The sequence below is a fragment of the Sesamum indicum genome, linkage group LG15 (assembly GCF_000512975.1).
Source record: "Sesamum indicum cultivar Zhongzhi No. 13 linkage group LG15, S_indicum_v1.0, whole genome shotgun sequence".
In the NCBI taxonomy this organism is placed as follows: domain Eukaryota; kingdom Viridiplantae; phylum Streptophyta; class Magnoliopsida; order Lamiales; family Pedaliaceae; genus Sesamum; species Sesamum indicum.
In genome coordinates this window covers 1,829,768-1,845,028 of record NC_026159.1, presented here as the reverse complement: position 1 = coordinate 1,845,028, position 15,261 = coordinate 1,829,768, and the positions used below count along the sequence as shown (strand labels likewise).

The 15,261-nt window shown below is 38.7% G+C and overlaps 3 protein-coding genes and 1 pseudogene across 5 annotated transcripts in view; 1 reads left to right on the top strand and 3 right to left on the bottom strand.

The window, feature by feature from the left end:
• Nucleotides 1,100–2,356, top strand: LOC110013168 (annotated as a pseudogene).
• Nucleotides 2,506–5,982, bottom strand: LOC105177449 (ACT domain-containing protein ACR6). The gene is made up of 7 exons (XM_011100616.2): nt 5,595–5,982; nt 4,982–5,027; nt 4,740–4,854; nt 4,541–4,608; nt 3,469–4,077; nt 3,216–3,320; nt 2,506–3,132 (listed from the first exon to the last, which is right to left on the bottom strand). The coding sequence occupies exons 1-7, from the start codon at nt 5,660–5,662 to the stop codon at nt 2,815–2,817; spliced, it is 1,329 nt and encodes a 442-aa protein (XP_011098918.1). The 5' UTR covers nt 5,663–5,982; the 3' UTR covers nt 2,506–2,814.
• On the bottom strand, nt 9,367–11,727 carry LOC105177448 (transcription factor TCP20). Of its 2 annotated transcripts, XM_011100615.2 has the most exons (3): nt 11,248–11,495; nt 11,065–11,121; nt 9,367–10,727 (listed from the first exon to the last, which is right to left on the bottom strand). In XM_011100615.2, the coding sequence occupies exon 3, from the start codon at nt 10,706–10,708 to the stop codon at nt 9,779–9,781; it is 930 nt and encodes a 309-aa protein (XP_011098917.1). In that variant the 5' UTR covers nt 10,709–10,727; nt 11,065–11,121; nt 11,248–11,495; the 3' UTR covers nt 9,367–9,778. The 2 variants fall into 2 exon arrangements, with proteins under 2 accessions (XP_011098917.1, XP_020554956.1); XM_020699297.1 differs by lacking the exons at nt 11,065–11,121; nt 11,248–11,495 and adding an exon at nt 11,550–11,727.
• LOC105177447 (probable metal-nicotianamine transporter YSL6) overlaps nt 13,472–15,261 on the bottom strand; it is a 4,377-nt gene continuing 2,587 nt past the window's right edge. Inside the window, exons 6-7 of one of the 2 annotated variants that reach the window (XM_011100614.2) lie at nt 15,117–15,240; nt 13,472–14,603 (exon numbers count right to left, since the gene is read on the bottom strand). In XM_011100614.2, coding sequence (XP_011098916.1) covers nt 13,696–14,603; nt 15,117–15,240 — 1,032 coding nt within the window. In that variant the 3' untranslated portion in view covers nt 13,472–13,695. Of the gene's footprint in view, nt 14,631–15,116; nt 15,241–15,261 lie in introns of both variants that reach the window. The other variant, XM_011100613.2, reaches the window with a different exon arrangement.

The following is a 15,261-nucleotide window of genomic DNA, read 5'->3' as shown; positions in this document are numbered from 1 at the left end:
CATTAAAGCTCTGGTTATTCTCGACATACTAGAAGCATTTGGATTCATGCTTTTCTTCTTCCTGATTGGAGTAATAATCGATCCGTGGATATTGAAGTAGGTAGGGAAGAGAGACATCATCATCCGCATTTCTACTGTCTCTCTTACCATGGTCTTAAGCATGTCTGCATCCTTCACCGTGCTCAGCGGGAAATTCCCTGTCGAAAAAGGTATAGCCACCTCGCTTCCTGCTGTGGCTACATTGTCTTCTGTGCTTGGTTTCGGGTAATTGCCCATGACCTGACTTAACTTAGAATGGTGACTTTGGAATTCGGAAGGACAGCTCTTGCTTCCTCCCTGGGTCAGTAACCTGTTTGGCTTTTGTATCATAACTAAAACAATCCTTAGAAAGCTGCAAGGAAGTGAGATGTTAAAGATTATGCAAACAGTTCTTGTAGGAGTTGGCCTCACAGTTGTCATAGTTTTGGTACCCAACCAGTCATTCTGTGGGCATTACGAAGAACTCAAGGGGGAGAACAGCTGAATCCAGGCTTCATCTACATGATATTTGTTGGTCTTCTACTGACAGGGTTTACAGCAAAGCTGTGGGCTTCAGCATCTTCTTTATGGGATACCAGCAGGACCTCCTCTGGGATCTGCCCTGGTGGAGAAGCTGAATCTCATCACCTCTTGGCTACTCCTGCCTCTCTATTTTGTGAAAGATCTTGGTCACTGATATATTCTCTGTCAAATTGAAGAACTATTTGTTAGTACAGTTTATCATACTCCTTGCCTGCATTGGGAAGTTTCTTGGAGCCCTGATTTCTTCAGTTTGCAGAAGAGTACACCTCAGGAATTGCTAGATTGGCCTGGTAATGAATGTCCAAGGTGTTCTTGAGCTAGGCCTGTTCAAAATGATGAAGGCAAACGTGGTATGCTGCAGATAATCAGACATACCCCACAAACAAATCATCTAATTCAAACCTGATATTATGTATTCTTGCAAACTGCAGGCAATACTTGAAGAGCAATTCGTTACAACGTGCATATCAATGTTAATTGTGGCAGCTATAGTCACACCTGTATTGAAACATTCAACAATCCTTTGAGGAGACTGGCATTTTGCTAGGGGAGGACAGTTATGAACCTCAGACCTGACTCTGAACTACATTTAATGGGGTCCATACACGACCAAGAAATTGTTCCAACCATCATCAACCTCATTGAGAGCCTCCATCCCACCAAAACGTCCCCAATTGATATATGTTTAATCCACCTTGTTGAGCTGGTTGGACGTGCACACCCACTTCTTGTCCCCCACAAACTGAACAAAGTGGACTCTCAGAAGGCCTCCACTTCAAGAAGCATAGTCAATGCCTTCAGAAAACCATGGGATCATCACAGTGCATCTCTTTACTGCAATATCTCCTCATGCATGAACAAACTGAACAAAGTACACTCTCAGAAGTCCTCCACTTCAAGAAGCATAGTCAATGCCTTCAGAATACCATGGGATCATCACGGTGCATCTCTTTACTGCAATATCTCTTCATGCAACCTTGCATGATGAAGTACGTGATATGGCTATTGGCATAACAGGGATGATTGAATAGTTCCAACCAGGAATCAAGATGATGAATGACAGAATACTCGAGATGGCGCCTTGTAGTCTTGCAATTGTTGTCTACCAAGCACTTTTCACAACCTTTAGCCCAAACATGGAGGCATGCATTGCACGTAGTGTTGCAGTTCTCTTCATCAGGGGGCCTGATGATAGGAAAGCCCTTGCTATAGGGGCAAGAATGGTGGGCAACCGAACACCAACCTGACCATTGTTCGAATTCTTTCAAATGCAAATACTCCATTCGAGGATGCAAATGGAACCAAGTTTGACAACGATGTTATGAATGAAATCAGGAGCCAAATGGCAAGAAAACAGAGGGTCCAGTACGTAGAAGAGGTAGTTGTGAATGGAACTGGAACTATTGCTTTGATCCGCTCCATAGAGGATCACTATGATCTCATAATTGTAGGAATAAGTCACAACCCAAAATCCCCGCTTATGCTTGGCCTTTCAGATTGGGAAGGAGGCTCGGAGCTTGGAGCAGTGGGAGACATGTTTGCTTTAGCAGATTCTAATAGTAATTCCACAATAGAAGTGGTGCAGCAGCACAACGGTTTCTTTGCGGTGCATAGCACCATAACATGAAGGCCGGTGTATTCAGTTTGACTGTAGGGGGACAGCCAGTGCTCCACACAGCATTGAAGAAGTGCAGTATAATGCCAATCACAAAGTCGTCAAGTTTTGTACTTGATCATAGGCGTCGAAAACAGACTCAACCAAAGACAAGTAGATATGCCCAACGTTTTCTTGCTTCATCCAGAATATAAAAGCCTCGTAGAAACTAATAGCCACCAACTATAGCTTCTATAATCGGGTTAAGGCTGGGTATGTCTAGGAAGTGAGGTTTCTGATCCTGTTAAGAGAGAGAGAGAGAGAGAGAGAGAGAACAATTATACGAGAACTATTACCAAACTACACCTTATGCTTCTCTATGTATAAAAATTCTTGATGTACATAGATGACACTGTACCACTGGTTGCTCACAGCAACAGTATACTTACAGAGCTTAATGATGTACAAGACTAAACCCTCGCAACATATTCACAGTATGGGGCGGCTTTTTCTACTAGTTGGAGTATCAGCACAAAAACAGACATCTATTTACAATATACTTTATCCTTCATGTCCTCTTTCCCCCATTTCTGGCAGGATTACATCATATTTAAAGAGTTCCCATGAAAGACAACGCAAGCACAGGAGTTCATAGTAATCTAATGTCGGAAAGTTCGAGCTTTGAAGAAGCTCCCCAGAAGGAAGCTAATTGTTTTCTCCTGCTGTGGTTTTGGGGAAGAATTTGAATTCCATTTTACATGCAAAATACCTTGTCCGATCTGTCTGCAGATGGAGTCAACTGTTTTGGGATCGACTGGACAGCCGCTAACATCAGTAACATAGAATGTATCCCTGGCTATCCCACCCTTTGTTGAGATTTCTGCTCTTTTGATGCAGAGACTGTTTTCCCTAAATATCCTTGTGATATCAGACAAAAGTCCAACTCTGTCCTTAGCACATAATTCCAACTGCAGTCCCTGCAAAATCAAGGAGGTTCTCACAACATCAAAATCAGTAAACTCATTATGATATACATTTGGCAGTAATTAACAATTAGTACCTCAGAGCCTCGCCTTTCGACGGCTGCTTCTAGACACTGCATTACACGTTCTCGTTCAGCCTCTGAGCTAATAGGAACCCCATCCACATGACGAATATAGTATTCCTACATTGTCCAACAAATAAGAAATACCTGTATCGTCAGCAAAACTATTCCAAGAGCAAAATGTGAGAGAAGTGATAAACCAGTTCTTCAGATGATTCATTTTCCAGTGATATCCATCTAGACAGCTCTATGTCATGGATAATCGTACCTGATATGCTTCCATTCTCCCTGTGTGGACTACCCCATGAAAGATCACGTACTGCATGTCAGTTAGAGTGCATACAATATCAAACAACAGCTTGGGTCGATCTTTTGACCTCATAGTGATGACTGTGTAATCTTTTTCAGTACAATCTGCTACAATTACATGAGGTCTAGAACTCTTGTCATGAACTCCACCGCCTTCTGATCTCTCGATGTTTTCATAGTCTCGATCAGCAAACATAATCTGATGTAATCTTCTTTCCCTGTGGGTAACACCAGGAGGTGAAAGTGTCATTCTTGCAGTGTTTATATCACTGTTCCCCTTGAGAACATTGCATAGCATCTCCTTTATTGTTGCAAGGCGATTTGGATCTTCAATTGCATAACCCGTGGTATCATCAGTTACAAGAACAACAGCTGCAGCTCTTGCATTGTGCGTCCATATCTCAGCATTTAACAGATTACAGTGGAGATCAGCAAGGACGGCACACACTTCAGACAATAAACCAGGTCTGTCTGTTCCTGTTAGTTCAATACAGGTATGCTCTTCAGTAGGCATTAGTCCAACCATTCCTTTGAAAGAAGGTACCAAATCTTCATCACTTTCAAGTCTCTGCAAATAGTTGGGTGGAGTGAACATTTCGGATCATAATTCAGGTCAAGATAACAAACTGCAGCAACATTGCAACAAAGAAACTAAAGGTTTTTTTGAAGAAAAATAAAGTTTTTCTTCAGTTCTTCTTTTACTTATAAACTTAGTTTAGAAGTGCATGCAACATAAGTTCTCAAGGGCTTTGATCAGGCATATCTCTGCATCATTTACTAGATAAAATAATATGGTACACTGGTCATATTGGTTTGGATGAAAAGAACTCTGGATGTAACATAAATCAAAGTTGTCTGGATCTAACATGATGTCATTAAATCAAAATTCATGCATCATATTCTCTTTCTTTGTTCCGCAGCGCATAAGGAAGACCCAGAAGTAAAGTTTATGCATTTAACTACGCCTCATTTATCATCAATTTGAAGTACTCTGGATTCACTAGAAGAAAAAATCCACAGGAAACCTATACCTTTTGGATATAGCTGATGAGTTCTGGATCTCTAATTTTCTCTCCATCCCGGTCAATCACATTAAAAACTGTAGCAAACCGAGTAAAAGTAATATTAGAAACAGAGTAAAACCTTGATAAGTTTAACATACTTCGAGTATCCCCAATTGACCCAAACCATAGTTTGCAATATCAAATTGTTGTCATGGAACAAGCATACCATCCATAAACCATCCCCCATCAGACGAAATGTATGCTTTCTTAATCACGAGGTTCAAGTCTGTCAGAACTTGGACCACGTGAAGGAGAATTCCATGCTTATTGACACTGTCAACCTGGAACAAATAAAACCATCCAGCACTATCAATTAGAGATATAGCAATTAAAAGAACCTTATCCTGGTTCCAAAGTGAAAGGTTAAAAAATTCACTCAATTTCAAAGGGAAATGGAATAGCGCATGCCTGTATTACGGTAGCATCCCCACAAGAGTCGTTGTCGATTACAACCCTGTAACAGTGAAGCAACGGTTAAGTCCCCAGACTAAACATAGATTTGCATATTGTATTCTCAAATAACTGTCAGCAGCCGAAAAACAGAAAAGATAACTTACCTCGGGTCAGAGGATTAGTATGTTAACAATAAAAGCAGACGCCTAAGGAAATTGAATAATGAAATCCGAAAACCAAATCCCACAGGAAGAGACGCGGTGCATAGTAAAAGATAAAAAGTTATAAGCATTCAGAATTGCGTCTTTTATCTGAAAAAAGTTAGAAACCTTCACTGCGGTACCTAAATAATTAATGAAAGTTTCCCAGTGATTAGCTTTAAATTGTAATCAAACATAATTTCTCCCAGCTGTTTTCGTAAATGAAAAATAACTAAATTCATGACGATCATACACAGAAAGGAGAGTATTAAATGACAAGAAAATTCAGGAAAGGAACACTTGAGATGAGAAATTCAGAATCGAGAGAAAGATGACAACAACCTATGAATTACTATGAAAAATGATCCCTGAAAATAGAGAGAAGAAAAAGGGTGATGTTTAATGGAGTTGAAGAGGCAAAAAACCACCTGGGTGGATTGATCCTCCGGAGAAGCTTAGCAAACTCATCATCCGTTTCTTCAAATTTCTCAAACATGTTCCTTTCCGCAAAGAGAAGAGAAAGATTGAGAGCAGGAAAGGAAAAATTAAGTGGGCGTGCGGCGTGAACAAAGTGGCTGGCCTCCAATATGTGAGGAAGAATATTAACAGATGATGAGAGAGAGAGTGGGTACAGTTACAGTGGGGAGGGGAGAGGAGTGGCAAGTGGCAAGAGGCAGTAGTAGACTTTAAGAATTAGTTGTGTGGGTGGAAATGGGAATTGGGATTGGGAATTGGGAATTGAATAATTGTAATTTGTAAGCGGCCCTTGTCCCTTGATTTGCCTCAGGGAGCAACCAACACTGTTGTCCTCCCCACCACCCTTTCCTCTTTCAATTCATACTTACTTAAATTGACCCTTCTCAACAAAATGCGCCTACCTCCATATTTAATTTTTCAAATCCTTTTTTTTTTTTTCTTTCAATTCTTTCTTTATTTTGTACACCTAATTTCGGATTATTAATGGCTACGGATCAGTCCCCCTTGAAAGCAAGACACACGATAGATTGTGTGAATGGAAAACATCTAATATATGGAATTTCTCGACAAAATGTTAGCTAGTTCATTTAAAATGATCTAATGATGTGCGCACACAATCAACAAGTTGTCACAAATGATTGGTAGGGCCAAATCTTGGTGATTGAACGCAAACTTAGGACAAAAGAAGAATTCAAATAAACATGTGAAAAACATATGCATGGAATGGTGTTGTCTTACCTAAAATAATTGTTATTATTAATATTTGGCAGTTTTGGGTAGCAGTTTGTTGTGTCTGATAGAGTTGCATGTTTTTAGTAGAGTTATGGAGGTGGAAGCAGCATTCAATTTCAATAAATTAGGTTTCTACATTTATTAACATGAATACATAGAATAATTGTTAAACATGTGTAAGTAAGGTAGAGGAGGTAGTGGGCTATAAATAAAAAGTTAGTTGTGTTGCACAAAAATTACTATTGAGAGACTTTGATATCATCATCATCACCACAGGCCATCAACCTGGATTCCAACAACACCTTCATTCTGTTAGTATTGAAAGAGACAGATCATTATAATTACTCATTAAAAAAAATTAATAATAATGGCTATCTAATAAAGAAATCTCAGAAAACATAGCTACCCATAATATGTTACAACTCAAAAAATGATAGGAATAGATCATTTTTAGAACAAAGACTTCTAATGGAGGTGGAAGTATCTAGCTAGTAAAGTGGGGATGAGATTCATAGGAATAAAGGCTAAAGTTAATTAAAGTATATATGAAACCCAACACCTAATACTTTTTTTTTATTATTATTATTATTTATTAGAGTCATGTTTAAACAATTCAGGACTTCCCATCCAATTAAAAAAAAAAAGAAAATCTCAACTATATCAATCCAATGATATATATAAAGTGGAGGAGAAGATTGGGAATGCAATAAGAATTTGTATGTGTAGCTGAAAAGTTGATATGGTATATATATGGTGCATCACATGACTTTGAAGTTTAGTATGGATTGATGATGTTCATGGATATGGCATTTATATATATATATATTAGTGTGGGAGGTGGGAGGTGGGAGGTGGGAGGTGGAAGTGGTCCAATTTTGGTAGCGTAGGGTATGCAAATTGGGCTAATCTGCAAAAGCAAGATGTGAATGTGATGGATATTTCTGCTAATTATGTGCACTTTATTAGATATTTGTGTTTGGGTGAGTCCTTCAATAATAATTAATACACACACACAAAAACACTTGTCTATTCATACATACTGCATGCTCACGTAATTCATTCATCTTATATATATTTGTATTCAGTCTCAAGTTTTAAATAATACGATATTCTATTTATTATAAATTCAATAAAAAATATTAACAACCATAAAATTCATCTTCGAATCGAATATTGCGTTAATTTATAAGATAATTAAAACTAGTTTAGTGATTAAGTTAAGAGATTTTTGTTAGAAAATAATGATTTGAGTTGACACAATTTGGTGCTTATATTTTAGTGAGAAAAATATTTGGCCTAATATGATGATATGGGGTAGGTGTAGGCTACACCACACAAACTTTATTTTTCTCTACATCAAATAATCCCGTGTTACTCTAATAAATCCAAATTTCGGAACAGAAAAGAATGATGGGCCGAAATTGCTTATTGGGCTAAAATGGCCGCTGGAGGAAAACCATTGAGAAGTGCTGGCGGCCCACCTAGACTTGGACCTAAATGAAAAGGGCCCAAGTAATGGGATTGAGATGGAGGTGATATTTTTATTTTAGAGATAAAAGGGGTTGGGGTTGGGGTTGGTGCTGGTGGTGCATTTAATGATGCATTGAAGAAGACAAGAGAGTATTATTATAGGAGAGCATAGAGGGAGAGCCACGAATCAAAATCAAAATCAATGCTTAAGACGACAGCAGCAGGTTTGGAATCTTTTCACTCTCCACTCTCTCTTCATGTTCATGCCATTCACATTTAATAGAGACATTTGAAGCTGCGTGCCCATATTCAATGGGGGAAATAATGAAACTAGTCCAGACAAGACACCCCCACTCCCCATTAACAACATCATCCATCTCTTCTCTCTCTCTCTCTCTCTCTCTCTCTCTATATATATATATATATATAATGTTGTCTACATCACACCTTTGTCCACATATAACAATGACACAAAACACAACCCCACCCCACTATTCTGTTGCTCAAATCTTTCCTCTTTCATCACCTTCGGATTCAGTTTCTTTTCTAGTTTCTCTTTCTGTTTCTGTTCCAACTCAATTTTTCTTTTTCTCCACTTTTCCTTTTCTACATAATAATCTCATTTTGAGTAGTGCCCAATACAGCAGGGTGGGTGAATATGATTTGGACCCCTTATTAATCCACATATCCAAACTCTTCTCACTTCAATTTGATAATCCCAAAACAATACATGTTGTCCAGTATATCTATCTAGTTGAGTTGAATAATTGCAATGCTTTTTCCTCAACCACCCAAACTTCATTCTAACTATTATGTAAGCTGCAGATTTAAGAATGGAAAAGATTAATGAAAAAAAAAATATATATATATAGGGCTGGCTCTAAAGCATAATACTCCCCTTTGGGCTGTTGTGGATACCAGCATTTAAGGTTTTCAAATAGATAAAAACCACATAATTAATTCCAGAACCAGGCAGGCCTTCAGTTCAATTATCCACTTTTTCATTCCGATCCACTTTTCTCAGAAGAAAGATCATTAGTTCCAGACTTAGCTTCAAAATTTCTTTGCCAGTAGTTCCACAACTTTAGGAAAGTCTTATGACAGCACAAGAATTCAAGAATTTTATAGGAAATGATTACTAACACCAATCCAGAATGTATTTAATAGCAACAAGTTTCATCGGGAATCAGAACCCAGAAAGTGGCCACCAACTGAACCGGAGCATCATTATTACAAAACTCCCATAATTGTGAAAACAAAGCAAGAATCTCTCCTTGCAAATCCCTAAGGTGGGGGGAGTGTCCATAATTCTGGGAGGGAGATGCCAACTAGTTCAAACTTCTTACTTTATTACTCCAGACGAGATGCAGCAGTACTACCACATGTTTTATAAAGTATGGATGGCAAATTAGCCACTTATAGTAGAAACCAGACTGGCAAAGACTGAACTTTTGCACAAATAAGGATGTGGTTTTCTTTCCTTTTTCACTTATCCACAATATAAAAATAGTTAGCCATCCATCCAAAAACCAAATGACTATGTATCAACAGAACCATAAGGAACACCATCTTTGAAAATGAACAAGAACGTAAGCTCAAATCCAATATAAATTGGTCGGAGTAGTTCCAGCTTAACATTCCAGAGCAGAAGCAATTTTGTAATAATAACAACATCAGAAACCTCAGTAATTTACACAAACAAAAATAAATTGGCCCAGGCGCACCTGTTTCCAAGGACAGAGGGATGAAGCTCCGAGTGTGGGAGGAAGCAAAAGTAGTTTGGCAAAACCAAAATCATACCTCACTGAATTCTGGAACATATATATGTTCCTTAGCAAATTATACACTACAAACCAATCATCCAAACTGTCTACCCCCCAGAAAAGCGACCCTTTTTATATCTAAATACTCCTCCCAGTTCTTCCAAGATTATTTATAGTCCTGATTCTTGAGAATCGTCCTTAGATGATTGCGGCTGCTGCTGCTGATGCTGATTTTGATGTTGATGCTGCTGATGCATAAGTCGGGCCTGCTCGATCTGCTGGTAAATCTGATTAAACGCCTGAGGATTTAAAACTCCAATACTGCCATCTTGCGATAGCCCAAGCTCCAATCCGGGAAGCTGCTGGCTATTAGCACCCAAAATTGAAGTAAAACTCATAGGCCCCATATTCCCAGTTGGCAAGTCAAACCCAGGGAAACCCATCTTTTGCAAGTAATTTGAACTCTCAGTCCCCAATGATGGACCAGAGGATGATGATGATGACGACTGGTATCCGAAGCCACTGACACCAGCAGCAGGGGGCCATAATCCTGCGTTTGCACCCACATGTGGTCTCCCCAAATTCCCACCAACCAGAGGCCAAGGGGACCTACTCCCACTCCCACCACCACCCATATGAAAATCGTCTATCTTTTGGTGAAGCCCTGAAGAAATAGAGCTGCCCTGTTGAGAAATAGAGCCCCCCGCGGCCGCTAAAGCAGAAGCGGGTATGGTACCAGTCCCAGTCGCCGCAATTATGGATGGTTCAGCCTGTTGCAGCAACCACTGGATAGTTTCTCCATCAGATTTGTGCCCTAATTCTCTGGTCAGCTGAAAGATTCTTGCAGCGCAGAGAGCAGGCATCCTTATTCTTCTCCCTCTGCCTTCAACTTTTGTGTGCCTGTCTTTGTTTGAGCTTCTCTTAGGTTGTAACGCCTGTTTCTTGGGCTCTTCTTTTTCCGCAATCACAATCTGGAAATCTTTGACTTCTGCTGGTTTGTTTTGCCCGGCGTTGTTGTTATGGTTTGTGGGAGATGATGACTGAGGGAGGCTTAAGAAGCTTGGCACCTCCTGCGGCTGCTTTGAGTTCTTGGGATCCATCAAGAAGCAAATCAATTATCTGTATAATTTACAGAAAAGTAACAATAAGCATCATCTCCTTTGGGAGTTCAAAAATATTTGTCTCTCTCTGTGTGTACGCGTATAGTTCTTGGATTGAAGAAGGTGAGGTGACTTGAAGAACACAGGGAAAGAAGGAAATGTTATAAGTGGTGTGGTGCTGTGATTGATTTAAGTTTTTAACTGATTTTAGCAAAAGGAAAGGAATGTGAAAGACAAAAGGTGAAATCTTGAAATCCCAAGGCAGAAAATGGGATCTTTGTCAAAAAGAAAAATTGGATCCGGGTTTTAGTGTGCCCCTTTTGGCCTTTTCACTGTTCAGGGTTTTGACTTTTGACCTGTTCTTCTGAGATAGACAAGATTTCCCCTTGTTTTCTATGCTGCTGCTGCTGCTGCTGCACGGAAAATACATTCAATTCAGCATCAAAAAATACGAATGTGAATGATTGCAGTACGCATTTCTACTGAAGACTGATATCCGAAATGCATGTAAAAAAGAATTTCTTTTGACCAATTCTTACACGATTGAAGCATTCTCAATTGACAAAAGCCCCGCCTACCCGAAGTATTCCTCCATTATTGCAACTTAGCAAGCAGCAGCAGCAGCAATGCTGATGCCATCTCTTGTAAGAGACTCAACAAAGTTGTGTAAGTGGGAGGAGAGATTACGGAAGAACACATGGCAAGAAATGATTGTGATGGTGGGCTTACTTTATTTTTCTTTACTTTGATGGTTAGGATGGTGGGGTTACTTGAATCCCACTCAGTCCTTGAACATGTTAAACCAAAAACAAGACTATACTATAGATTAAAAGAAGCTTACACAAAACTATGGAATCAGAAGCAAGAAGAGGAAGAGGCGGCCTCCCAAAGTTGCCAAAGAGAAGCTCTTTTCTTCTCAACTTTTATGGTACAAGTTCAGTGGGGTCCTGTTTCAAGTGTCTGTTCATGCTTCAATGAGTCCTCTGTGTGTGTGCGCGCTCAACAGCCCCATTTTTCCATGTAAGTTGGAGGGGTATACATCTGAAGAGATTTTTAGTTTAGTTTAGTTTATGATCTTAATCTGTTCATCAATGGTTCAGTTTTACGTTGAAACGTAAATAGTCGGATAAATCTAATAACATATTGTTGACGATTTAATATTTTATTAAAAATGGTAAAGGAAAAAGGGTGGTGCAAACAACAAGTTTATTTATTTATAATTCATACTCTTAAGCGAGGCAGTTCCAATGATTGAATGCCCCCACCATTATTAATTTTCGAGTTATAAAGAAACATCCTAGAATGAGATGTCAATTTAAGGAAAAGCTTATTGTGACTCAGACAAATCCTTTGTTTTTCTCTCTCAATCCACGCCTGCAATCATGGCTACAAAGGAAGTAAACAATAGAAAGAAAAGAGAAATGGTGGGACAAAATCAGTAGATGGATGGAGCCTCAGAATAACATTTCCAGCTGTGAAGTATTTTCCGTCAGTAAACATGTGGATGTGCAAAGTTCATGAAAATTAGAAAATGAAATAACTATAGGATGGTAATTAATGGTGAGTTTGTCATCATTGTAATAACTATTTAAGAATCAATTGAAATGCTCATTCAGTCCCTATTTCTTGTCTTGGATTTTGACAGTGGCTTTTGTGGACCTTAAAATAGAAGCCTTTAGTCTTTGGCCTTATCCACTTTCTTTAGCTTCTTTTTTCTTTTTCTGTCCCATGAAGTAACAAAGATTATGAATTACATTCTCTCCAACTGATTTAGCAACTCTTTTTTCCCAAAATAAAAGAAAAAAGAATTGATTGTGAAGCGACTTTAGAATTTTTGTATTGAAAAAAAATTGGTTGAAATTCTTTTGTACTTATCTTTAGTTTTGTGGTGATATTATTATTAAGGGGGGTGGGTATGTGTGGGTGCGTAGGTCATTGTATTGCTTGTCACACACATGTGCTTCCCATCCTGCTGACAAAACAAAGAAAAAAAGAAAGCCACTCCTTCAAACTTACATCTTCTAATTATATATTACCCCTCAGATGTTTACTTAATTACTTAAAGGTTTACTTAATTACTTAAAGGCCAACTGCAATCAGACACTTGGCTGAATCCATTTTTCTCATTGCTGATCAAAAGAAAGACAATGATCTTAAACTTGGTAGATTATTTCTTTCTTTAAATTTTGTGCTTTTCTTAAGAGTGTGTGTGTGAATGAGAAAATATAGAGAGATAAAATAACAATGGATGTGGACAGATTCCATCAGCATGTGACGAATGATTGATAGGCCACCTACTACCACTATTTGCAGTGTGAGTGGGTGGTGGTACCTTTAATTAATTAAATGAGATTTTCCCATGCACATGTGAAATTCTACATGTATATTCAATAATCGACACCCCTTCACCCATTAAAGAAAAAAGAAAGGGAGGGGGAGCCCAAAATAAATAAATAAATAATTTTAACCAAGAAAAACCTGATTGTTTGCTAGCGCATATTCGACTGCTTTCTCAACAGTTTTCTTAACAAAATTGTACAAAGTACAAACACAGCAGTGTCTTCAAGATTCGTGATTATGAGGCTAAGTTGGAATATGAGTTCACTAATTAAACAGGAAATTCCAAATATCTCCACTCAACTCTGGAGTTAGACATCGGTCTTCTCCGATATTCAGGATCAAATATTCCTTCTTTACTCATAATGCAGTTACAGAAAGTGAAGGGCTTTCAAGAAAGCAGTCAGACAGAGAAGTCAAATGAAATGCAACAACATCAATCAGTTTTAAGTAATTCAATAATAAGATCCTTCATCATTCTATCCACCAGCTAATAAAAGATTCCCTCATAATGATTGAGATCATATAATTGGTTGACAAATGAGATAAAGCACAGAAACAAATCGATGAATACATTTGGCACATACATATGTACAGGTGAGTACTTTCTGTTTATGAAACTAAAGAATTACAAAGGCTAGCTTACTTGTTCAGCTACTTGCAGAAGGTCCAAAATACATGCAGATGGGGGGATTAATCCTGAAGATGGAGAGAATGGCAGACGGTATCGTCCATATCCCATCACCACATATCAGACCCGAAGCAACAGCACCAGCATAATCTTCTGCATCCTTCCTATTTAGCCTCTCCCATACAAACAATATCACAGTACCAACAAACATGTCAATTGCAAAGTAAGCTCCAATATAAAATGGCACTGCCATTGCCATCGGAATAGGAATGAACTGAGAAACCTTCTTGGGGGTTACATCTCTCAAAAGGTTTATACCCAAAGCAGCCACAAAGAAGCCACAACATATGGCCAGGCAATGCTTGGGAAGTTCAGAGAAGCCCTCAACCCCCAAAATAGCCATTTCCCTGTATATAACAGCATATGGTGCTTTGTATGGGCTATCAGGTGATCCAATATCAAAGGCGCTCCAATACAACCAAAATGTGAGGGGTGCAATCACACAGCCCATAGCTGTTCCAACTAATTGGCTCACAAACATAGACTTCGCTGATGACAGAGTAAGGTAACCAGTCTTGAAATCTTGCATTAAATCAGCAGCTGTGGAGACAATTGACATCATAACGCCACAAGCTGCCAACCCGGCTAAAACCCCACCATTGCTTCCTACGAGTGAGGCAATAATAAACAGACCAATTTTCCCATAAGTAGAAGCCAGGCTCCAGTCTGTTAGTCCAGTACCATACGAGTTGCAGAAGGCAAGGGCTGGGGCTAATATGTATGAACAAAGGACTAAATACCACTTAAGAGGCGGAAAGATCATTGGCATTGCAGCAGTAGATATTGTCGCCAAGCCAACATATCCAGAAGCAGCAAACCAGAAAGGTATTCTGTCTTTGAGGAAAACTTCATCGCGTTTCTTCTGTTCTGCCAGTAATTTTGAAGTGTTTTCATCTGTTAAATCAATGTGAGGCAAAGAAGAGTTTTAGGGAGCAAAAGAAACAGAGAGATACATAAACCAGAAAAAAATATAAGGGGACGAAAAGCAGTATTTTTGTTTAAACTGCTGACAGATATGGTAATTACCATGAACTTTAGGACTGATTGAGGAAGTCCAGCAGTTAACTACATATATAGGTATATAGAAGAAGGACGATGATAATCTCAGCAGAATTTTCTCTCTCGTTCTGTCTTTTTCACTTGTAGCATTTGTTACAATAATTTATAGGTTCTGGAGACTCGGATGTAATAAAACAAGAAAAGATAATCCTGTAACTTGAGTGCCTTTGCATTATATCTACAAGGCTAATACATTACTAGTTCACAAGAGACTAGCACGCTTTCACGGAAAAAAACAGAATCAGTGAGCAATCCATGCTGAGCTATCAGCAAGCACTACAAATGGAACATACATCTCAAAAATTTGGACATAATTCTTACCCGTAACTTCCTTGACGACTGGAAGATTTTGACGTTTGGTGCATATTTCCTTAATAGTTACTGATATGATCTTAATCAAATTGTAAAGCCCATCCCCAAGAATAAGGGAAATGGCTACAAAAACCTGCAAAAAAGCAAAGAAGAA

Bases quoted from the DNA above. Each gene is read 5' to 3' on its own strand.
- LOC105177448 (XM_020699297.1), bottom strand. From the start codon at position 10,708: ATGGATCCCAAGAACTCAAAGCAGCCGCAGGAGGTGCCAAGCTTCTTA.
- LOC105177449 (XM_011100616.2), bottom strand. From the start codon at position 5,662: ATGTTTGAGAAATTTGAAGAAACGGATGATGAGTTTGCTAAGCTTCTC. The intron at 4,078-4,540 runs GTATAGGTTTCC...AACTATTTGCAG, and splicing joins TCATCAGCTATATCCAAAAG to AGACTTGAAAGTGATGAAGA. The intron at 3,321-3,468 runs GTACGATTATCC...TGGACAATGTAG, and splicing joins GGAGAATGGAAGCATATCAG to GAATACTATATTCGTCATGT.